Genomic DNA, 23,004 nt, shown 5'->3' on the forward strand with positions numbered 1-23,004 from the left:
TGGGAATCCTACTAAAAACGTACTGTTAATAAATGTGCTAGTGTGCTAGTGACCAGCATCAGGTTCTTAAAGGGATAGGTCCCCTCCCCCTAAAAAAATTTACTCATCCACTTAATGTTGCTTAAAACCTGTATGAAACACAAAAAAATATATTTAGAAAAATATTTATTATTGTCTTTTTTTATAAAATGGGATGTTGTTTTTGGACCCCATTGACTTTCATGAAGTAAAATTGAATTGAACAGTGAAAGATTTTTCAAAATATCTTCTTTTGTGTTTCATAGTTTTGGGTGAACTGTTCCTTTAACCAGTGAGATTTACTTGGCCAGCCAGCTGCGTCAGATAGACCATGCTAGTCGGCCACTTTTACCAGCAAGTTTTGGTGTATGGTTATGCTAATCCACTTATCCACTAAAAACAGCATTTGCCAGTATGAAAGTTCAGGGCAAAACAATTATTATTTTCTGTTATTATCTGTGATGGAGAGACCTTGGAAAATGGAAGTTGTCTTCCATTACTGTTTTTACAGTACAGTGTTCTTACTGTTCCTATGCATTTTATAATATTTATGTGGGGTTCGCTGTTTTATATTTCCTGCTTCGGCTAAGTGGGGATGGCCTTAAAGAGAGTGAGAACTGGATGGGAGCACTCATTTTAACTATTTATGGAAATGTTTTCCAAATTTTATCCATCCTATTTATTGATTTGTTTTAACTCTTGTTCCTAATCATCTTGTGTATCTATTTATTAATCCTATGGTGAGGCATATGTGTGTATTTAAGCCAATGTGCTTTCATTTCTACTGGAGAAAGTCTTGTGCTGTCATGTTAGTAATGACACCAGTGTGTTTTAAATCAATAGAGGAAGGGAGGATTGGAGGATGGATCATGGTTTTTGAGGGACTTTGAACAAGGTTATTGTAGCGCTGCTTGAGCGCACTGAAACTCTGGCCTCAATAGATGAAGTTTTTAAAATGTTTTATTTATAACCTGTTTAATTTCTCTTAACCATATTTATTTGCACATCTGCTTGTATTAAACATATTTTTGGATGCTAACATCGCCCCATTTTTTCTTGCTGTGATTCTCCTTGTGACCGCTCTGGTCCCTATCACATTATATGATTGTTGTATGTAATATTTCCTCCCTTTCTTTCTTGCACTGATTTCCTATTTTATTTTCTCCCTTAGTTTTTTTTCTAAGGTCATATTCACATTCCGTGCTCCAATCACATTCTCCAGCATGAAGTAAAATATATTATAGATTATAGAAGCATCAAATCCCTCACATTCTGTCCACCCTACGTTTGTTTTCTATTTTCTTTGCATGTATAGCTTTTTAACCTCCTCTCTCTGTACACTCTTAACACCTGTTAAAGAGTAATGGTGGTCCATCATCGCCACCCTCCTCTAATTATCATGATAACAGATGGCAGGTTGTCAGGGGGCACAAACAGTTTTTTTATCCCTTAGTGTTTCTCCATAATCATGTTGCAGAAAAAGCTATAATGTTTCTGAAAATGAAATGGGACTCGTTTAATAACCAAGTCAGGGTAAATTATGCCTCTCACTGGCAATGCATGGGCATTTCTCAGTACAGTAAATACCACTTTTTGTGAGCTATATCTAATGTTAAAAAGTTATCACTACACAGTTTTGTCATACTGTGGAATGAAAGTTAGAGAATAGACAGAGAGATGAGAAAAACTGTCCAGGCATGTACAGAGAAAAATTGATTGACCCCTGTTTCCTTAAAGGTTGTATCAGTGATTTCAGGCCCCCCCCCCCCAAAAAAAAGATCACATTCATCTAATCTTTCCTAACGATCCGCTAGCTGCCCGCCCCATAAGCATGCCGTCAAAAAAACATGTTTCTGTAGGCAGCCTAGGCTCTGAGATCTGCACACAAAAACAATTGGTTTCACCAACCACTCAAAACCCAAATAAATAGTGTTCCAACCAATCACCGACAGGGGGAGGGTGTTGTGAGGTTTTGTGCTCGTGCACGGCTGCACGCGAAGTCGGAGCTGAAGAAGAAGCTGGCTCAAAACCTCACAACACCCTCCCCCTGTCGGTGATTGGTTGGAACACTATTTATTTGGGTTTTGAGTGGTTGGTGAAACCAATTGTTTTTGTGTGCAGATCTCAGAGCCTAGGCTGCCTACAGAAACATGTTTTTTTGACGGCATGCTTATGGGGCGGCAGCTAGCGGATCGTTAGGAAAGATTAGATGAATGTGATCTTTTTTTTTTGGGGGCCTGAAATCACTGATACAACCTTTAAGGATGAAGTGCAGCCATCATTAATTAGAAATGCAAAAATAATGAATTTTCGATTAGTTTGAACACCTGGTTTTAACTGGTGATGATGATTTTATATTAATTTATATAAATAATTATTTATTTAAAGTTATTTATATAATTGCAGTACTGCTCAAAGTTTGAGGTCAATAAGATTTTTTGGGGTGAAAAAATGTATACTTTTATTACCTGAGAGTTTTATTTAGTGTGATGAGGACTTCCATCAGCCTGAAGAGGGTTTATTCTGAGAGAACAACCGGCTGTATGTACATTATCCCGCTTATTACACGGCCACTTGCCACATAAGTAAATAATTAGACACAAAATATTGATCTGAGTTGAAATATTTTATTAGGTCTTTAAACACAAAGCTTCCGCGGAGAGAGCAGTTGCTAGCACGGCAAGTTTAAACTAACGTTAGACGGACATTTAAGAGATACAGTATACAGTCATACCACTTATTACACAGCATTTCACCACATAAATAATTATGGAGATAAGAGATATTGATTTCAGATTAAACTGTTTTAAAATCGTACCTGTTTGTATCTCATAGTCCAACAGTGTACAAAACAATAGTCACAAAATGGCAGCAGCTGCATTTGTATGAATCAAGAGAGAGCTAGTTCACGATACTGGATGGCATAATTAAATAACTGTACACAAAATATTGATTTGACTGAGTTTTAATATTTTATTAGCTCACCAAATGCAAAACTTCCACGAAGAAAAAACCTTCCTAGCAAGCATATAGCGCTTCTGTCTTCAGTAACCCGGATGAGCCTGCGTTATCTGTTTTCAGCGGTTGTTATCGAGGAGTAATATACCGCTGAATGGCGCGATTGACCAATCAGAATCAATTATTCCACAGAGCCGTGTAATACGTTTTTTTAAGCAGATCTAGACTTCAAGCAAGTCTACAAACCTATTGATCTAGATTTGTAGACATCAATAGGTAGCTTATTTAATTAATTTCCCTGAAATTGTATTTTGACAATTATTATAAAAATGGCTTACTCATCTGACTTTGTATATTAAGTTGGCATAAGATAAAGAATTTTAACTTCACATTTGTTCTTGCAAATGTTTCTAATGTTTCATTTTGGTGCATTTCTCTCATTATTTTTTGTTTCTCAACCATGAGCCTTATGATGACCAATGGGGTCTTTTGTTTATGTGGATAAATCACTATATTATGAAATTTCACACTTTAATAAGCACACACACTCATACTCTTACACACATAACCTGTGTCATAGAGCAGGGCTCCCCTGATACCTCTGTGCAGTACAGTGTGTTCATGGATGTGTATGTATGTGCATTTTTCCCCACAGGGAGTTTGCAAAGGAGCGAGAGCGTGTGGAGAAAAGGCAGGAGTTCCTGAAGCTCCGCAGACAACAGCAGATAGAGAGGGAACTGACCGGTTACTTGGAGTGGATCTGCAAGGCAGGTCAGTCTCTAAAAATTAACAATATCTCCATTAACACTTATAGTAATCGCCACAGGACCAAAGACATTCATGCGTTTTTCAAGACCTGAACCTGAGAATTTTCTACAGTACATCGCAATCACCAGAAGGCCTCGGTCAGTTCCCTAGAGAGCATTTTGTTCCCTTGTGTTTTTCCTCCCTTGACTGTTTATCTCACTCACTTCCCGGATCTCTGTTCAGCCGCAATGGGAGCTGATGTATCTGTGCCTGTCTATTGCTCATCACTTCCTCTCTCCATGGAAACCAAATAGCCTTCCTCTCACATCACCAGCTGGTTCATACCCTCAGTCTTCCCATGACTGCATGTAACAGCTCTTTCATCAGCTGCTTCACTTCAACAGTCAGTGTCTTGGAGCTTTCTTTGTCTGTAGATTTGCACTGATCTGGGGCCCGTTTAGTAATGGTCTTCTCAAGTTCTACTCATCATAGGATTTTAACGTGTTTCACACATTCTGAGTACATAATTTCACCATTTTTACTGCGTGATGCTGCATCCCTGAAACTGCAGTAGAGTTTTATTGGGTCTCTTTCTTACAAAATACATTTTCTGAATAAATGTATCTATATCTTGATGGGCCAATAGTTCAATAGTTCAATGGTGGTGAAACTGCAAGCAGGTTCTTCCGGGGTTGAGTGAAGAATGACGAACTTCAGTCTGATTCGGTTGTGGTCGGAGAGTCCTCTCACCCAGGTGGAAAGTTACAACATGGTTTGTTGTAACTGTGAGGCCCTGCCGGCATGGGGAGGTCCTGCAACGTCGCGGTCAGCCCGGATGTCTCTAGTCTTTTCCATATGACCAGCAACAAGAAGAGACCTGGTCACTGAGATAAATCAAGGCTTAGTTAGTTCTGGCAGGTTATATCAGTCAAGCTCGCATCAGCTGACTTTCATCTGGTTCACGTCTACCTATGGGAATACAACGCCAATCACAGCATCCCTATATATAAGGTCCATTCAGTATAATAAGCAGATTTATCGTGTTGCTCAGGAGCTAATTACCCTCCTCCATCCCCAGCTCCTCCTCTCGTCCAGTCAGGACTTGGCCTTCTGATATTCCTAATTTTTCTTGAATTATGTTGTACATTAAATAATTGAACATTAAATATATCTGCAATACATTTATGTTGGTTCTGTTCTGTTTACCCTAAAGGAGGTTTATCTGCTCTCCCTGCTCTTATCATGCTAGACTGCATGGATGGGCAGGAAGTTCTTGCCCAGAACAGAACCATACCGCCAATCCAAACTGTATAATTGTCAATCATCTTTGATGTTAGTGGTCCTGACAGAATGCCCTTTTAGCTTCCGCCGAGGTTACACCTCTCAAGTTTGGCTTGACCAGTGAAAAGGTTGTAAGTTCAAGTGGGAAAAGTTCCTTTGTTTGGAAGCTGACTCATCTACATGATCATTGTGGATTGGCAGTATTTTTGTCTCTGATTAATTGTTACTCTGATTAATATAAAAAGCATACAATGAATGTTATGAGGAGGTGATATACACCGATGTGTAGAGAGTTAAACGAGGATCATTTTGACATGAAACATGATATGGTTAAATTATCTAGTTAAGGCATGCATAAAACAGTATGTCCTGGGGAAATGCATGTTCATTCATACTGTAGAAAGGTTTGTCTATGAATTAATGGAGGGAAGTCTGTTTTATGGGCATTATGTGTCTGTTTCAATAGGAATGATGTGAGAGTGAACACTCTGTTTCCATGTAGATGCACATGCAGGATGTGTGAAACAGGCCTCAGCATGTGGCATTACGACAAATTATCATTACAAAAATGAATCTGAAAAAATGGATGACAGGATATTTCGAAAGTTTCGAAAGTTTTAGGTCTGTAAATGTTGATGTTGTTGGTCGTTTATAGTTCTGCCTCATCCATTATCTAATACTGTAGTTCCTAGTTTAGGATGGCACAGTTTCTTGTAAAACTTCTGATCTTCCACCAGCTCAGGAGTTAATAAGCTCTGTCACAGCATGTGGTATCCTCCCTTTTGTTTCCCAGAAGCCCACTAGAGCTCTTCCATGGAGATTTAATTGACTTAGAGAGGTGATTTCCCAAACTCCTCCATGGTGGCCCTGGCTGTAATGTTTTAACACCATAAAATCATAATGGAATTAACTGCTTGCATGTGCTTTGACTTCTTCGTGTATCTATCTACAGCCATTATAGTCAGTTAGATCTTCACTGCATTGTTTAAAACGTTAATGTGTTGGGCGATACAGTGCTCACTGCTGTCCCTGCCTCCTGCTGGATGTTAGTTAGATCTGCAGTGACAGCAGTGATTACTGTGTGTGGCGCCAGGTTACAAAAAGTATTTTAGTGGTCGCTTTTGTCTACCTTTTATCCTGTTTATCCACCTGTAAACCAACCACAACACAGAACAGCAACAACCACTTAAAGTATAGTGTGTGAGAGTAGTAAAATATATTCTTTGTCTCAGAGGAAGTCATGCTTGCTGAAGAAGATAAAAATGCAGAGGAGAAGGAGGATGGTGCCTGGTACAAGAGGAAATGCAACAACCCAGGTAATCATTAAAATTTAATTATTATATATATATATATATATATATATGTATTACATGAGCAGAATAGCTTAAGTTTTAAATACTACTAATAAATAATAATTAACAATATGGTTACACTTTATTTCTATAGTCCACTCTAGATATTATCTAGAATAAGTATATGTAGTATAAGTAACTTACATGTCAATTAATTCTTAATAGAGTATTAGTTGACTGTTTGGATTAAGATTAGGGTCAGAATAAATTGACATATACTTGCAAATTTACTTATAGTCAGTAGAATATCTGTTGGCGAACCATTAAAATAAAGTCTTAGCAGATAGTAAGCAGGCAGTCTACTAATACTCTAATGACTGGTACTTGACATGCAGTTGCAAAATTACATATAGTTAGAAGAATGTCTAAATAAAGTGTTACCTAAAAATATATGATTATAATTTATACTACTACTGTTTATTCACTTGCTTTCCAAAATTTTTTAGTATTGAAAAGAGCCAAGAAGAGCAAAAATGACCTCATTAATGCAGAAGAAGGAGAAGACCACTTCACTGACATCTCATCGGTTGGTAAGTTCCAGACCCGATGCCTGTGTCCTTTGAACTCTCGGTGGACGTCCTCCCAAAATCAGCACAGAAAATGGGGAAAAAAAGCAGATTCAACAGATTCAAATCAATGTATCGTAAATCTCATATCAGTGATGTTTGCATAAAAAAGAGAGGGGATAATGAAGGGATAGTGGATGGATGGATGGATGGATGGATGGATGGATAGATAGATAGATAGATAGATAGATAGATAGAGACCCTCTCCTCTCCATCATCTGTGAGCTGTTGTGAACATCTAAAACTCTCTCTCTCTCTCTCTCTCTCTCTCTCTCTCTCTCTCTCTCTCTCTCTCTCTCTCTCTCTCTCTCTCTCTCTCCCTCCCTCTATTCCTCTCTCCGCAGCTCCCCAAGGCTCTCCATTCACCCGTACAAGTGTGAAGAGCAGCAAGAACGAGAGCTCTTCGTACTTTCGCAGAAAAGAGAAGAGGTTTCGCTTCTTCATCCGACGTATGGTGAAGGCCCAGAGCTTCTACTGGGCCGTTCTGTGTATAGTGGGACTGAACACACTGTGCGTGGCTATAGTCCACTACGACCAGCCCGAGTGGCTCACATATGCACTGTGTAAGTGAACCGCATCTTTTAAACATCACTGCAGCTCTCTGGAGAATCACAGGTTTATGTGAACTATATTTGAACATGGCTTAGGCGCATTGGGAGCGATTTAAAAAACCTTAAAAAATCTATGCAAAACAAGGGCTTTTAAGTACTATGCTACTTGTCTTTGCATTATTAATTGTTCAACTTATTTTACGATTTGACTCAAATTAGCTTTAGTTTTTAGCCTTTGAATTTGACATAAAACTGACCCTGTTGTTGTGACTGAGCTATGTTTCTTAAAGCACAACTGAAGTGAAGTTGAAGCCTTGAAACATACAGCGTTATCAATATGCTGATTTAATTTACACTGAAACAGGCAAACATGGCAGGACATATCAAGCAGCTCCTCCCCTTTTTAAAATATCCAATAGCGTTTCGTTTATATCACAGCTCAGCCATTGAGCTCGGTAAAGCCGCATTTGCCGCAACTTAAATTATGAATTCATGGGGACTTTAAAGGGATAGTTCACCCAGAAATGTTTAATTAGCCCATGATTTATTCACCCTGAAGCCATGCTTGGTGTATATGACATTCTTCTTTTCAGACGAATACAATCAGAGTTATATTAAAATGTCCTGGCTCTTCCAAGCTTTGTAATGGGAGTGAATGGGCACTATTTTTTGAACTCCATACAAGTGCATCATATCCATCATAATAGTGTCCCAAATGGCTCCGAGGGGTTAATGAAGGCATTCTGTAGCGAAGCGATGCGTTGGTGTAAGAAAAATATCCATATTTAAAACTTTATCGACTAAAATAACTAGCTTCCGACAGACGGCGTACGCAAGTCGACTTACGCCAAAAGAGTAACACTTTACACTTGACAATGTATGACGTAGGATGTAGGTGACGCCTCTGGCGGTTCAAACAAACAGGGCTGGGCAACCACGTTCGTCATTATGTTGTGCGTCAAGTTCAAGGGTTACTCTTTTGACGTATATCGATGTGTACGGCCGTCTGCCAGAAGCTAGTTATTTTAGTCGATAAAGTTTTAAATATGGATATTTTTCTTACACCAACGCATCACTTCACTTCATTAACCCCTTGGAGCCGTTTGGGACAATTTTATGATGGATATGATGTACTTGTATGGACTTCAAAAAATTGTGCCCATTTACTCCCATTATTTAGCTTGGAAGAGCCAGGACATTTTTTAATATAACTTCGATTGTATTCGTCTGAAGGAAGAATGTCATATACACCTAGGATGGCTTCAGGGTATGTAAATCATGCGCTAATTTTCATTTTTGGGTGAACTATCCCTTTAAGTTAAAAAGAAGATTCATTCCATTAAAAATGTAATTAATTTAATTTCAAATAATCAAGGCTGTATTAAACTGATCAAAAGTGACAGACTTTTTGGAAATTGTACAAACAAAAATGATATTTCAAATAAATGTTGTTCTTGTGATTTTTATTTTCATTATAGAATCCTGAAAAAAAATATCACGGTTTTTACAAATATATAAAGCAGCACAACAGTTTTCAACAGTCAACATATTGGAATGATTTCTGAAGGATCATGTGACACTGAAGACTGCTGAAAATTCAGCTTTGCCATCACAGGAATAAATTGTATTTTAAAATATGTTAAAATTAAAAACAATTATTTTAAATTGTAATAATATTTAAACAATATTACAATTTTACTGTGTTTTTGATCAAATAAATGAAGCCTTCTAAGACAAACAACAACAACAACAAAATTTAGAACAGTAGTGTATTATAGAAGTCACAATTATGTTCTATTTCGTTTTCCCTGTCACTGTTTCCTGTAATCTTTCCTAATATATCTAAGCCCTCAGTTTTCCTCAGTTCATAGCCTCACGGTAAAGTGAATGGTAAAGTTATGGTATTTGTGTCATAGTCTGTGTTTATTAAAGTTATTCCTGATTATTCATTCTGCGTCACGCATCATCTGTTGGATTGCTTATATAGCTCACTTTTACAATAGAAAATAAGTATAAGTATATTGGTATCATGGTATTTTTCTTGTTAAAACAGCCCTAAATAATTAAAACAAAAAAGTGTGTGTCGGCTTGTTGGGATCCACATCAGGGGTGCAATCTGTTCTCACAAGTTCAATTCATTAGTTTCTAGTCCACACAGCATAGAGTCCCCTGTGCCAGATTGGTGCCAAAAATGACAAAAGAGCATTGCCCCACCTCCTACATTTACCTCTGCTTGCATGCCAGCTGCTACTTATCATTAATTGGCATTTAGCTGATGCTTTAATCCAAGGCCACAAATAGTAAAGTTTATGATTTGCCCCTTTTAAGGTTTAAATGTGCAACCTTACATTTACATGCCCAGTTATTTACCCATGAGGCCACACCATTCTGACTTATCGTCAGACCACTATGATGGCCGGGATGATTATTCTTCAGATTAATGATCTGTTATGCTACTTTGAAACCTGTTATAGAAGCAACAAAGTATGAGGTAAAAAAGTGTCAGTAGGTTATTGCATCTTTCACTATTGGCATGACTTAGGGGCTGCTCACACAGAACGTGTTTTTCCATTCCAATGCGCTACTTTTCCATTGTTTTTCTATGCAAACACACACTAGAAGGATTTGTATGACCATTGCGCTCGCTTCGCCTCCAAATGCGCTCGCCTCCATTGCATTGCACCTATCTAGCCAGTGAGATTGTTTTCTTTTTTTTCCCCATTTCAAAAATAGTAGCTATCCATTCTGCTGTTTGGTTATTTCAGTTATAGCATCACATCTCAAAAGCACGCCTCGAGACCCTTGCGTTATGCGCTGTGCTTTTTTAAAAACCATTTCTGAGCGCTGCGTCTTAGCATTTTAGACGCAAAGACGCGTTCTGTGTGAATGGACCCTTAATGATCTTATATGAATGATAAGTGATGTGACTGACAAAGTCCTTTGTTAAATGTTTTCTTTGTTTATATAGATTTGGCGGAGTTTGTGTTCCTTGGTCTGTTTCTAATAGAGATGAGTCTGAAGATGTATGGCCTTGGGCCCAGGACCTACTTTCACTCCTCATTTAACTGCTTTGACTTTGGGGTGAGTAACGTGCCATCAAATACAAATGATATGTGGGACCAACTACGTGTTCAGTCAGTGCCAGGGGTTCTGGCACCAAGACAATTCTTGTGTTTTTTTTTTGTAGGATAAAACAAATGCTGATTAAATATGATATATATGATCACATTTATTATTATAATTTATCAAATTATTTTTACTGGCCATCCGGCCTGGGTCTCTCCCTGCCTACAGTACATTATGCTGGCATAGGCTCCTGCATCCACATGACCCTAAATAGGACAAGCGGTTTGGAGAATGGATGGATAAATGGATAGTATTGCTTAAATGCTTTAATTGCTGTCTTTGTTATTTTTTTAGGTGATTGTGGGTAGCATTTTCGAGGTGATCTGGGCAGCTGTAAAACCAGGAGCCTCTTTTGGCATTAGTGTGTTGCGAGCACTGCGTTTGCTGAGGATATTCAAGGTTACCAAGTAAGAGATCATAATTCCCTGTGTTAATCTGTGGTGCTCTGCAGATCAATGGCCTAAATTGATCATATTTATACCAAGACATGGTTGAATGCTTGATTCTGATTGGTTCACAGTTTCAAATTAAATGATTAGTTCACTTTAAAATAAAAATTAGCCCATGATTTACTCACCCTCAAGCCATCCTAGGTGTATATGACTTTCTTCTCTCAGACGAATACAATCGGAGTTATATTAAAAAAATATCTTGGCTCTTCCAAGTTTTATAATGGCAGTGGATTGCAACCAACAGATCGAAGCTCAAAAACGTGCATCCATCCATCGTAAACAAACTCCAAACGGCTCCGGGGGGTTAATAAAGGCCCCCTGAAGCAAAACGATGAGTTTATATTCATATATTTATGAGAAAATATTCATATTTAACACATTACAAAGTAAAATTTTAGCTTCCGGCCAAGTGGCCATACACAGTCTACTTGCCCCTAATGCGCAACTTACGAAATGTATGACGTCGGAAGTAGCGTAGTGCGTCATGGCGTAGCGTAAATATCAGCAGTACGGCGCATTACCCGCATAAGTTGCACTTTAGACTTAAGTGGAATCCGTATGTTCGTTTGGCCAGAAGCTAGTTATTTTACTTTATAAAGTTTTAAATATTAATATTTTACCTACACAAACTCAGCGTTTTGCTTCAGGGGGCCTTTATTAACCAGCAGGAGCCGTTTGGAGTTCGTTTATGATGGATGAATGCACGTTTTTGAGCTTCAATCTGTTGGTTGCAATCCACTGCCAAGATATTTTTTTATATAACTCCGATTGTACTCATCTAAAAGAAGAAAGTCATATACACCTAGGATGGCTTGAAGGCGAGTAAATCATGGGCTAATTTTCATTTGAAAGTGAACTAATCCTTTAAGTTTCGAAAGACAATAGTCAAGGAAAATGGATAACATTTTCTGATTAAAGTGGAATAACTGTCTCTGAATTAGGGTAGAAAAAGCATAATTAATATACCTGGGGAGTAACAAGCCTTCCAATTCCTTATGTGGCTGTGTTAATGCTGTAGTTATTATGGAATGTTTCTGTAGGTATTGGAATTCGCTGCGTAATCTGGTGGTGTCTCTACTCAACTCAATGAAGTCCATCATCAGTCTCCTGTTCCTGCTGTTCCTCTTCATCGTGGTGTTTGCTTTGTTGGGGATGCAGCTCTTTGGAGGACAGTGAGTACTGCACATCATCTAGTCCATGTTCTCGCTTTTGTTTTTGCTTTAGGTTTTACACTGCCAACTTTTACAAGCCAACACAGTCCCAGAATAGCTTATCATGCAAAAGTAAACAAAAAGTTTGGATAACAGGGGCTTGTATTTTAAAGTTTTAGTGGTTAGTTTCTAATTCTAATTGATTTCATGCTCTCAGCAGCCAATCATTTACTGCACAAACAAATTGTGGATGGCACAAACCATGGTTGTACGTGAATATGTATTTAATGGCTATTGACAGACTAGATTCTACCGAGAGACAGAGGAATTTGTGCCAAAATACTGTCAACAAAAGATAGGGAAGTATTTCTCCTCCTTAAATATTCCTATTTAATTGGTTGTCCTTATTATACACAATTATATGGTTAGTTGCATTTTATTATGTTTGTTTTTTCCCGCCTCTCTGTAATCAGAACAGACCTGTGACGTGCCCCACTTTTGGGTTGCGACCCACCAGTTGAGAACAGCCGATCTAGGCCCTTTACTTTTCAGAGCACTTGTGAGATATACTTTTCACCAAAATTGATAAATCATCCATTGACGTGGAAAAAAACTGCCCATTGTTTACGTTCCTCTCTGCATAAGCATCTGTGACTCTTCCAAGCCCTGCCGTTTCATTTACCCCTCAGCCACATGTTAACAAACATGACTGAGTTGATCCAGACGGCGCAAGTTTTCATTTCTCTGTTCCATGAATTATTAATCGTATGCTACAGCAGAGGAATTGCCTCTACGCACGCTTCCCATGAGGTAAATATCAGCTTAGATGCGCAAACATGCTGTCATGTGATCTACTTTAATGAGAAGAGTGCTAGATAAACAAATAGGTGGTGCGGAATGAGAAAATGTTATTGAAACATAACAATGTGAGGATAGCTGCATGAGAGACCATTCCTCCCGATGGCGAAGATGTGAAGTCTTTCCAGATCTGTGCTTAGTGAAATGAGAAATTGCTTTTGTGCCTCTCTGATACTCGATTTCAGCTCCATAGAGCATTAATATTTAAGACTGTAGATGGACATGATAAACTGACTGTCTGATCCATGAAGTCATTATCTGGGCTGGATGAAATAGACGGTGTCATATGTTCAGTTGTGAAGCACATCAGAGAGCAGAGCTGCTGAAAACAATGAGACCAGATAAAGTATTCTCACTTTTAGAATATAAATAAATATGAATACTAAATTACCGTAACTTGAATACTAAAGTTAGACGAAAAAACACTGTTTGCTAACCAGGTCGAACCCTACGTAAAAAGTAATGTTTTCGTCCTCACTTAAGGTGAAAATGCTGTGCAATGACACAATCACAGCCAACCAAAACACGTTTGATAATTAATATGCAGCTATGAGGATTTTGAACCGATGAGATTTCAATGTGTGCAAGGCTTTCTAGCACATCACAGTGTAAATAAAACCAAAAGATCGCTTTTATCACCATTATGAAAGTTATACAAACAAATGGAGTATGAAAGTTATATGAAATCATGATAATTTTAGACATGACAGTATACCATTGATATGTCACTGAATATAGAAATCACTTGTTTATAATCATTATTAACTTCTGTTTGCTTCATTATATTGTCACTATTTTCTTGCAATAAAATGAGGTTGGGCAAAAAAAGAAAAAAAAAGAAAAAAGAAATCACTTTTATTTTCCAAAATAACATAAACAAGCCCTTGGTTGTGAAATGTTTCTTCTCTCTTTTTATGCATTTCTCTACATTCTGTAGTAATGAGGCCCCTGCAGAGCCCCTGAGAGTGTACATGGAGGAGAATGGTGAAGAAGAAAGCATATTTATTATGTTTTTGTTATTAACTCCAGATATGCAGAGAGGAGAACTCAGCTCAGCTTTTATATGCAGATGAAACATTATTATTGGAACATATCAATCCCGTTTTTGCTGTCTTTGCGAGCAAACAAATTGAAAAAATGAAAGATTTTGAAATAAGAGCAAAACTGGCTCCTACTTTAAGCATCCACATGAGACTCATCCAAGAAAATGATTCACAGCTCATCATCTCTCTTCTAGGTTTAATTTTGAAGATGAGACCCCGACGACCAACTTTGACACATTCCCAGCTGCTATCCTGACAGTGTTTCAGGTATTGACCGTCTGGTGATATGTGTCGGAAGGCTCTCGTTTGATATTTGTATTTCCATAATGTATATTATCTTGTCAGATTCTGACAGGAGAGGACTGGAATGCAGTGATGTATCATGGTATCGAATCCCAGGGAGGAGTGCACCGGGGAATGTTCTGCTCTGTGTACTTCATTGTGCTCACACTGTTCGGAAACTGTATCCTTTATATAGTGTAGAACATAGGACTGTCATTGAATTGAATACTTTTTAATGGCCTAATTTTATTGAGTAAAGGAAACTACTTAATATGTACAAATGACACTCGCCGTAAAATATAAAGCCCTTTGTATTGTATGTATAAACTAAAGACACCATACAGAGGTAGATTTCTGCAACAGTGCTCTTTAATAATGTCCCAAAAAAACTATATTACTCTGTTTATTTTAGAATGCACAGGTATTAAATAAAATAAATAAATTAAATAAGTAAGTAAATAAACAATAAATAAGTTCGCCCATACTTAGGATTGAAATTATGTGTGTAAAGTTGTTTTTGCTACTGATTTGTAAATAATATTTTCATTTGAAAGTGTTTCTCCATTTACTGTTAAATGGGTGCTACATACAGCTATATGCATTTTATGTGTGTATTTAGTATTTTATAAATCACACAACAGAATGAAGCACTTGTAATGTCAGATTGAATTTAAAAGTTTGGGGTTGGTGAGATACTCACCAAGGCTGCATGCATTTATTTGATCAAATACAGTAATATCAGTTATAATGTAAAATATTATAATAATTTAAAATAACTGTTTAAATATTATAATTCCTTTAATACTTTTAATACATTCTAAATGTTATCATATTAAGTAATCCTTGCTGAAAAAAAGCATTAATTTCTCAAAAATAAAAATCATACTGACCCCAAACTTTTGAACTATATAATGTATGTATATATAATATAAATGTATAAGGACAACCTGAATGTTTTACTATTTTATTAGATGCCCACTTTCACCCCAATTCCTTAAAGCACATTTGATCAGACACTCTCCTAAATGTATTTTTGGCCATTGCTGTTGATAACCTTGCCAATGCACAAGAACTCACCAAGGTTGGTTTTGCATATTTAGGTCCTACATATGAGCATATGTACATACAATGGTAATACTTAACTTCTGGCACTGTCACACACACATCCGTACCTGCACACCCACCACATGAGTCTCACATGTTGTGTACACAGAGTGTGTGATCCTATCGCTATGCACTGATAGTTTTATTAGTTTCATAAGACTGTATGTAAGGGTTCGTTTGATCTGACTGATGTTTGCCCTGGTCAATAACTCAAGGTAATGAAGCTTTCAGCCCATTATGGGATTTACAGCCTCACGTAAAGATGACATCTACAGTATAGGGTCGTAAGGCTCCTGGGACATCACTATTTTGATTTGTTGATGCTATCCACGGTGCTTTGACATGGGATGCAAATTTATACTCATCTGTCATTCTGTGTTTCTCTGTCTTACTCCTCTCTCAGGATGAGGAGGAGCAGGAGGAGGCCATCAATAAGAAACTGGCTCTGCAGAAAGCCAAGGAGGTAAAGGAGGTCAGCCCCATTTCGGCCGCTAACATTTCCATCACAGCGTAAGTCAGAGGGCATTAAACCTGAAGTCAGGGTACTGCCCTCCCCTTTCACTAACCCTTTGTAAAACCTGTTCATCACCCCATCATGTCCTCTCATTGCTTTTTTTTTATGTGTCCCGAGAATCCTGTTTGTCTGTGTATACGCAGATTTCTGAGTGTTAGTTATTTTTGTTATTTTTCTGTTGTCACTTTTATTTATGTCTCTGTAGGACTCCATGTTCTCTGTGCAGTTGGTCCTGCACCCATAGTGGGTTGTCTTTAGACAGAAATGGCACGTATACTGTAACTTGATTCAACCAGCCTGTGTGGAAATCTAAAGATTTTTTTTGATGCTCCCTTACTAACTGTGTTTGATTAGACTTGTTGTTAGACACCAATTAATGTACAGTGAAAAATATATTTAGCTCAAATTAATCATGCCATCAAAATCTGATTTAGTTCTTTGCAATTTAACCTAAATTGGTTGTTTCACTGTTGCTAAAGACAGTGATTGTGGCAATCCGATGTAAATTAAGTATTAAAAACTTTGATCAACCACAATTCTGAATATTGGGGTAACATGTGACCCTGGATCACAAAACCAGTCACAAGTAGCATGGGTATATTTGTGGCAATAGCCAAAACAAGGCTCAAAATTATCGATTTTTCTTTTATGCCAAAAATCATTAGGATATTAAGTAAAGATCATGTTCCATGAAGATATTTTGTAGATTTCCCACCATAAATATATAAAACGCGAACATAAATGGACAACTTTAAAGGCGATTTTCTCAATGTTTCGATTTTTTTGCACCCTCAGATTCCAGATTTTCAAATAGTTGTATCTCGGACAAATATTGTCCTATCCTAACACACATCAATGGAAAGCTTATTTATTCAGCTTCTCAAAACTTTTTTTTTACCCATGTGACTGGTTTTGTGGTCCAGGGTCACATATATCATTTCCAATATCAATTGAAGTAATGGCCCTGAATATTATTTTTTCAGGATCTTGTAGAAATTCTTACTGATTTTTGTAATATTTTGATTGAGTTAACATTTATATATTATATCTTAATTATGAAAGACATTTTTTTTCCAGTGTTAAAAAGTACATTTATTATATTATTGAATAGAGTAATATAATAATTAATTAATTGAATGTAATATAATTCATTCATTTGATCCATTTGAATGCACCTGGAATTTGAATGTCTTTCTTAATACTGTAATGCCTTCTCGCCTGTTTTGTTTTTCATTCTGTTTTGAAGTCACACTATTGTTGATATGTACTTCCCATTGAGTTGGGTGGAGTTAGAGTCAGAGTGATTGACAGCTGTAGTCCCTGTACACTGACTCCTACCCCACCAAACTATTTCTTTCCCCTCTGATGGTTTTTGTTTTTGGCATATGCAGTTTTATAAGGCCAATTCCCGGTGCTGTTTCATGCAGCTCCTCCAACTCCAGCTCTCATTCACCGTGAGTTCATTTACTCTCTGTTCAAATCTCCTCTCCTCCTCTGTCCCAGCACACTGCTCTTATATGATGCCAGACAGCCGAACTAGTCTCGCTGACCAGAGTCGTTCACAGTGTAGCTCATAGTTTAACAGATGACTGAGGAAATATTGTATATGAGTCATAAGAAGCCATTAAGAATACTATGAATGAAGGGTAACATTTCAAATGGCTTTCTTTTCTTTCTTTACTGAAAACCATTTTAAATGTTAAAATGTCTTGTTAATGAAAGCTATTGCAAAGTGTTGCTTTAAAAAAGCACAAGTACAAGTGTGGACTTTAAGTAAACTATCAGTGTTAATCTGCCTCAGTTTACTGCAACTTCATCAGTGGATTAATTACTTTCTTTTGTAACGATATGTTTGCCGTATTTCTTTAGCTAGCGGGTCAGACAAGTTTCTGGATACTAGATTAACTGTTCGCTGGGCTCATTGGCTGCTGTTGGCATTGAGCCCTGTTCTGAGAAGTGGCCGTCTGTTTCCCAGTGAGCATCACTACTAGAGCTTCTGCTACTGCTAGTGCCTAATGAGTCAGCACTCCTGTCAGACAAACCCACTGTGAGAGCGTACACACACACACACACACACACACACACACACACACACACACACACACACACACACACACACACACGTACAATTAAATAGAATATTTAGGATTAGAATCACAGAAGTTGGCTCGTCAATCTTTTGAGAAGCTAAAATTTTAAAGACATTCGTGTTCAAGCTAGTGATAGATTAATTAGTTTATTGAATTAGTCTTTGATGATTTAAAGGAACAGTTTACCCTAAAATGAAAAGTCGTTCATCATTTACTGACCCTCATATCATTCCGAACCTGGATGACTTATGTTCTTCCATGGAGCAAAAAAAAGTTAGACGAAAAAACACTGTTTGCTAACCAGGTTGAACCCTACGTAAAAAGTAATGTTTTCGTCAGTTTCTGATTATGATTTTTTTCACATAATAAAAGTGAATGAGGACTGTTGCTGTTACAAGACAAAAATATAATTAAAGTTATAACACTAACTTTATGTGAGACACAGACAAATGAAGGTGTGTTTCATGATTTTATCATGAATTATCATGATTATTCACTGGAGGGGATACATTTCCCCTCCAGTGGACTGTTTACTGCAAAATCATTGATTCAGTAAGTTGATTCTGAGAACCGATCAGTCATCGGCTTAATCCGAAATCAGCCAGTATACCCTCAAATAGGGCATTATTTGAGGGGACAGCCATTTGTAGTGGTGTCATAGTGGGCGTTATTGAGTGCACTTATTCAATCCCACATTGCACTGCAACAACGAGTGTAAAACCGATGTATGCTCAACGGCTGTCCGAATTCGCTCACTCCTTTTCATTCACTCCTTCAAGTGAACAGTATTAGTGGTCTAACGTAGGCAATAGTGAATGAGGGTTTAGGGAGCGATTTCAGATTCAGCCATCATGCCCATGAATGAATCATTCTTTTCAATGAATCGATTGATCTAGTTCACAAAACAGGTCTGAATGATTCATTCATGAATTGGACATTAATACTTCTCTGATGCACTCGAACTTATAATCTCAAGATTTATGTCAGTAACAATTAAAAGTCTGTCTGTTTCGGGCACAAAAGCTGCCGTATGGCTTCAGATGATTTGAAATAATAGCTCGAAAGTAATTTGAAATACCATTATTATGCTTTTATGGTTCATTTTGGGACTTGTCAGCCCCAGTCCTCATTGATTTTCATTATATTTAAAAGAGTGACTAAAACATTAAACATTTGTGTTCCACAGAATAAAAAGTCCTATGGCTTTGTAACTAAATGAGGGTGAGTGAATGATGACAGATATTTTTTTTTTTTTTTTTTTTGCTATTCCAGTAATGGTTCAGTTTGAGCAGTACTGAAGATTTTAGCGTTGTAGAGAGTCTGGATAAGTCTGCCATCATCTCACTTCTCTCCACTGTTTTGTACATTCTTTAATTTTTCCACCATTCGTTTTCTACTGTCTGTCTTTGATACATCTTTATTCCTTTCTGATTTTCTTGTCAAATGTTTGTCTTCTGACGTGTTTTCTGTGGCACTGTGGGGACTCTTAGCGTGTCTGTGTGTATCTGTGTATTTCAATGTGTGCTGTATGTGTTTTAGGAGTTATGTCTGCTCCCCTGCACATCACTACTTGAGGTAATGGTACAGCAGGGCATGATTACTTCTACAGTACATGAATGGACGTATTTTGATCATCTGTATGACAAAAGACTAATACTCATTCACAATGCACCTCATAGTGTTTGACAATGTGGACTATATGGGACATTCCAGAATCTTGCCCCATATTCATACAGTATGTCAATGTTAACCTATGATTTCATTTTTAACCCTTGGACAGCCGTAAAAAATCATTCATCGATAACATTTCACTCTTTGCACTTTAAAGCTGTTGTAAGCATTTTTAGTCAATACCACACTTAAAATTCAGAGTTTGATGAAGCTGTGAATGGTTTTTATTAGCCAGAGACTTGGCAAGCAAAGCTAGAACGATTAGCCAGAAGTTAGCAAGATAGCTAACATTGTTTACAGCAGCTTTAAAGTACTATGTTGTTGCACGTTGAGAACAACTCAGTCCTTATTTTTGCTAAGTATGTTAATATTTGAAAGAAAAAGGGAAATATCAGAACTGTGGTGTTGTGAGTAGTTCACATGCTCTGACACATGAGCCTTAGAGCCAATTTTTTGTTTTGTTTTTTGGTCTCTCTGCTACCTATTGTAAATAACATGGCCAAAAGTCAAATAAACAGAAAAGGGAAATGATTATCACACCATGAGGTTCTGTCATACTGTAAAATCAGAGATTTTGCACCACCTTGTCCTGCTAGTCCACAAGAGGTACAGTCTGACCTCAGGACTGATTCATACTGCAAAGCCCTTTTAGCACTTAAGCAGTGAATAATGTCTTATAATCAGTCTCTCCACTCTCTCCCAGCCTCAGAGAGCTTTCTCTTTCCCATCACCTGTCTACACATTGCTGTAGTTCACTCCTCACGCCTGCTCCCTGGTACACGGCCTGCCTGCTAGAGGTGTGCTCAGAATAAAGTGATGTGGAGAAGAGAGAATTGTAGATGTGTTACTTTTCCCCAGCTCAATCTTTTCCCTTACTTTTCTTTACTTGTCTTGATTCATATTTTTTCATGCTAACTAACTGGATAAGAAATAAGATGAGATATAGGAGACTTCTGTCATCATTTGTTCTCTCTCACGTCGTTCCAAATCCACATGACTGGCTTTGTTCCAAGGAAAAAATGCCCACCCACACACACACACACACACACACACACACACACACACACGTACGTTTTAGGTTACATTCCATAGACGTAATGATTTTTATACTGTACAAACTGTATAATCTATCGCCTACACTAACCCTACCCCTAAACATATCCATCACAGAAAACGTTCTGCTATTTTAGATTTTTTAAAAAGATAATTCTGTATAATTTATAAGCTTGTTTCCTCATGGGGACCAAAGAAAAAAAAAAAAAGTCCCCACAAGGTCAAAATTTACTATACTTGTGGTGAAATTTGGTCCCCATAATGTAGGGAATACCAGGATCAAACACACACACACAGTTCAAAAGTTTGGGGTTGGTAAGATTTTAAAATGTTTTTGAACTGAATGTTGTTACTCACCAAGGCTGCATTTGTTTGATCAAAAATACTGTAAAATATTATAATATAAAATATTATAATAATATTGTAACAGTAACATTCTGGGCCCTATCTTGCACCCAGCGCAATTGACTTTGTACACCGACGCATGTATCATTCCTATTTTGCACCCGCGCAAAGCGGACTTTTCCCTCCTCAGACGCACGTCGGTAAGTTAGGAAATACACTTGCGCTCCCTGGGGCGGTTCAGCGCAAAGAGGAGGCGTGTTCCGGCGCAAACGTTCCTTCATGCTATTTTGCAGGTTTAGAAAACAATTGCGCCACTAACCAGGAAAAAATTGTTTAAAGTCAGTGGCGTGGCATGTTATTCATATGCTATTTTAAGGGCGCATGCTTGGCCATAATCCAAGCGTGTGCACAACGCGCACTTTGATTCTCTCATCTACACAGAAGCAGCAGTTTTCATTTTTGCAAACCATACATTATTACGATAGATAGATAGATAGATAGATAGATAGATAGATAGATAGATAGATAGATAGATAGATAGACAGACAATTTATTATAAAAGCATACATCTAGCTTACACATTTACCCAAATTATCATACGCCTGTTTAACCGAAGTTAATTTGGGTGGGTTTCTCCATCCCCAATGTCCCTGACGAGAACGTCGGTCTCCTCGGCTGTGAACCGCTCCTGGCGTGCGCCTGGCAAATCCGCCGTTATAATAGGAATCCGCTTTAGAACAAGCGCGCCTGCTCTTAAAGGGAATGTGAGATGTCGCTCTGATTGGTTTATTTCACATTACGCCCAAACCACACCTATGAATAATGAAGCTACTTCAGACCAACCCCTTTTAGATTTGCGCCGGGCGCAAGAGGCATTTATCCTGCCGGGAAAATAGCAACAGCGCCCGAGACCCGCCCACAAAGTTACTTGCGCTTTGCGCTTGACACTTGCGTTTCAGATCGTTAAAATAGGGCCCTCTATATTCTAATATGCTGATTTGGTGATCAAGTAATATTTCTCCTTATTATCAATGTTGTAAACAGCTGTGCTGCTTAATGTTTTTGTGGAAACCATGTTGCTTTTTTCAGGATTCTTTAATGAATAGATTTATTTTTTGTAACATTATAAATGTATTTACTGTCACTTTTGATCAATTTAATGTGTCATTGTAGAAGAAAAGTTTTTTTTTTTTTTTTTTTTTTAATGTACTGACCCCAAACTTTTAAACCTTAGTATATTTTTAGCAAGTTCATTAGAGAGAAAAAAAGAAAAGTCAGATTCGTGAGTGAATCATTCTTTTAAGTCGAATCTCAGTGAATTTCCTTTTTTTTTTATTTCTCCATTGGTATTCCATGGAAGAACAGGTTTGGAATGAGATGGGGATGATTAAACAATGGCAAAAGTTATTTTGAGGGTAAACTATTTCTCATAAGGAAGGGATAGATATTAGGTCATTAAACCTGGCAACCCCCCCCCCCCCCCCCCCCCCCCCCCCAAAAAAAAAAACACAGGCGTAGAATGCATGATTAAACTTCATTACCCAAACCATTGTTCACAAACATTTGCAGGATGAGTAAAGCATGACCGTCACTAATCTTTGTAATCTGGCATCCATAAAGACCTTCTTTTTATTTATTCAACAGTATTTATCCTGTTTAGAATCTGCTTGGACAAACACTGTTCCAAGAACACTAATATTTAGTCCAGCAACACTGGAACTTTTCACTATTTGTATCACTCCACATTTCTGACGTAGTTGAAACCAGCTCATTTGAGTTTGAGTCAAGACCCAGAAAAGGTACCAGTCAGAGTCAAGACAGAATCCACATGCTCCCGTATTT

General features: G+C 37.6%; 1 protein-coding gene across 1 annotated transcript in view; it reads left to right on the forward strand.

The window, feature by feature from the left end:
• Positions 1-23,004, forward strand: part of cacna1ba (calcium channel, voltage-dependent, N type, alpha 1B subunit, a) — a 110,692-nt gene that overhangs the window by 52,123 nt on the left and 35,565 nt on the right. Inside the window, exons 8-20 of the mRNA XM_082169297.1 lie at positions 3,632-3,747; positions 6,237-6,320; positions 6,803-6,886; positions 7,267-7,485; positions 10,442-10,554; positions 10,894-11,006; positions 12,092-12,223; positions 14,298-14,370; positions 14,449-14,566; positions 15,399-15,466; positions 15,893-15,999; positions 17,395-17,457; positions 19,633-19,668. Coding sequence (XP_082025423.1) covers positions 3,632-3,747; positions 6,237-6,320; positions 6,803-6,886; positions 7,267-7,485; positions 10,442-10,554; positions 10,894-11,006; positions 12,092-12,223; positions 14,298-14,370; positions 14,449-14,566; positions 15,399-15,466; positions 15,893-15,999; positions 17,395-17,457; positions 19,633-19,668 — 1,326 coding nt within the window. The remainder of the gene's footprint in view (positions 1-3,631; positions 3,748-6,236; positions 6,321-6,802; positions 6,887-7,266; positions 7,486-10,441; positions 10,555-10,893; positions 11,007-12,091; positions 12,224-14,297; positions 14,371-14,448; positions 14,567-15,398; positions 15,467-15,892; positions 16,000-17,394; positions 17,458-19,632; positions 19,669-23,004) is intronic.

Source organism: Leuciscus leuciscus, assembly GCF_965113295.1.
Source record: "Leuciscus leuciscus genome assembly, chromosome: 5".
Classification (NCBI taxonomy): Eukaryota; Metazoa; Chordata; class Actinopteri; order Cypriniformes; family Leuciscidae; genus Leuciscus; species Leuciscus leuciscus.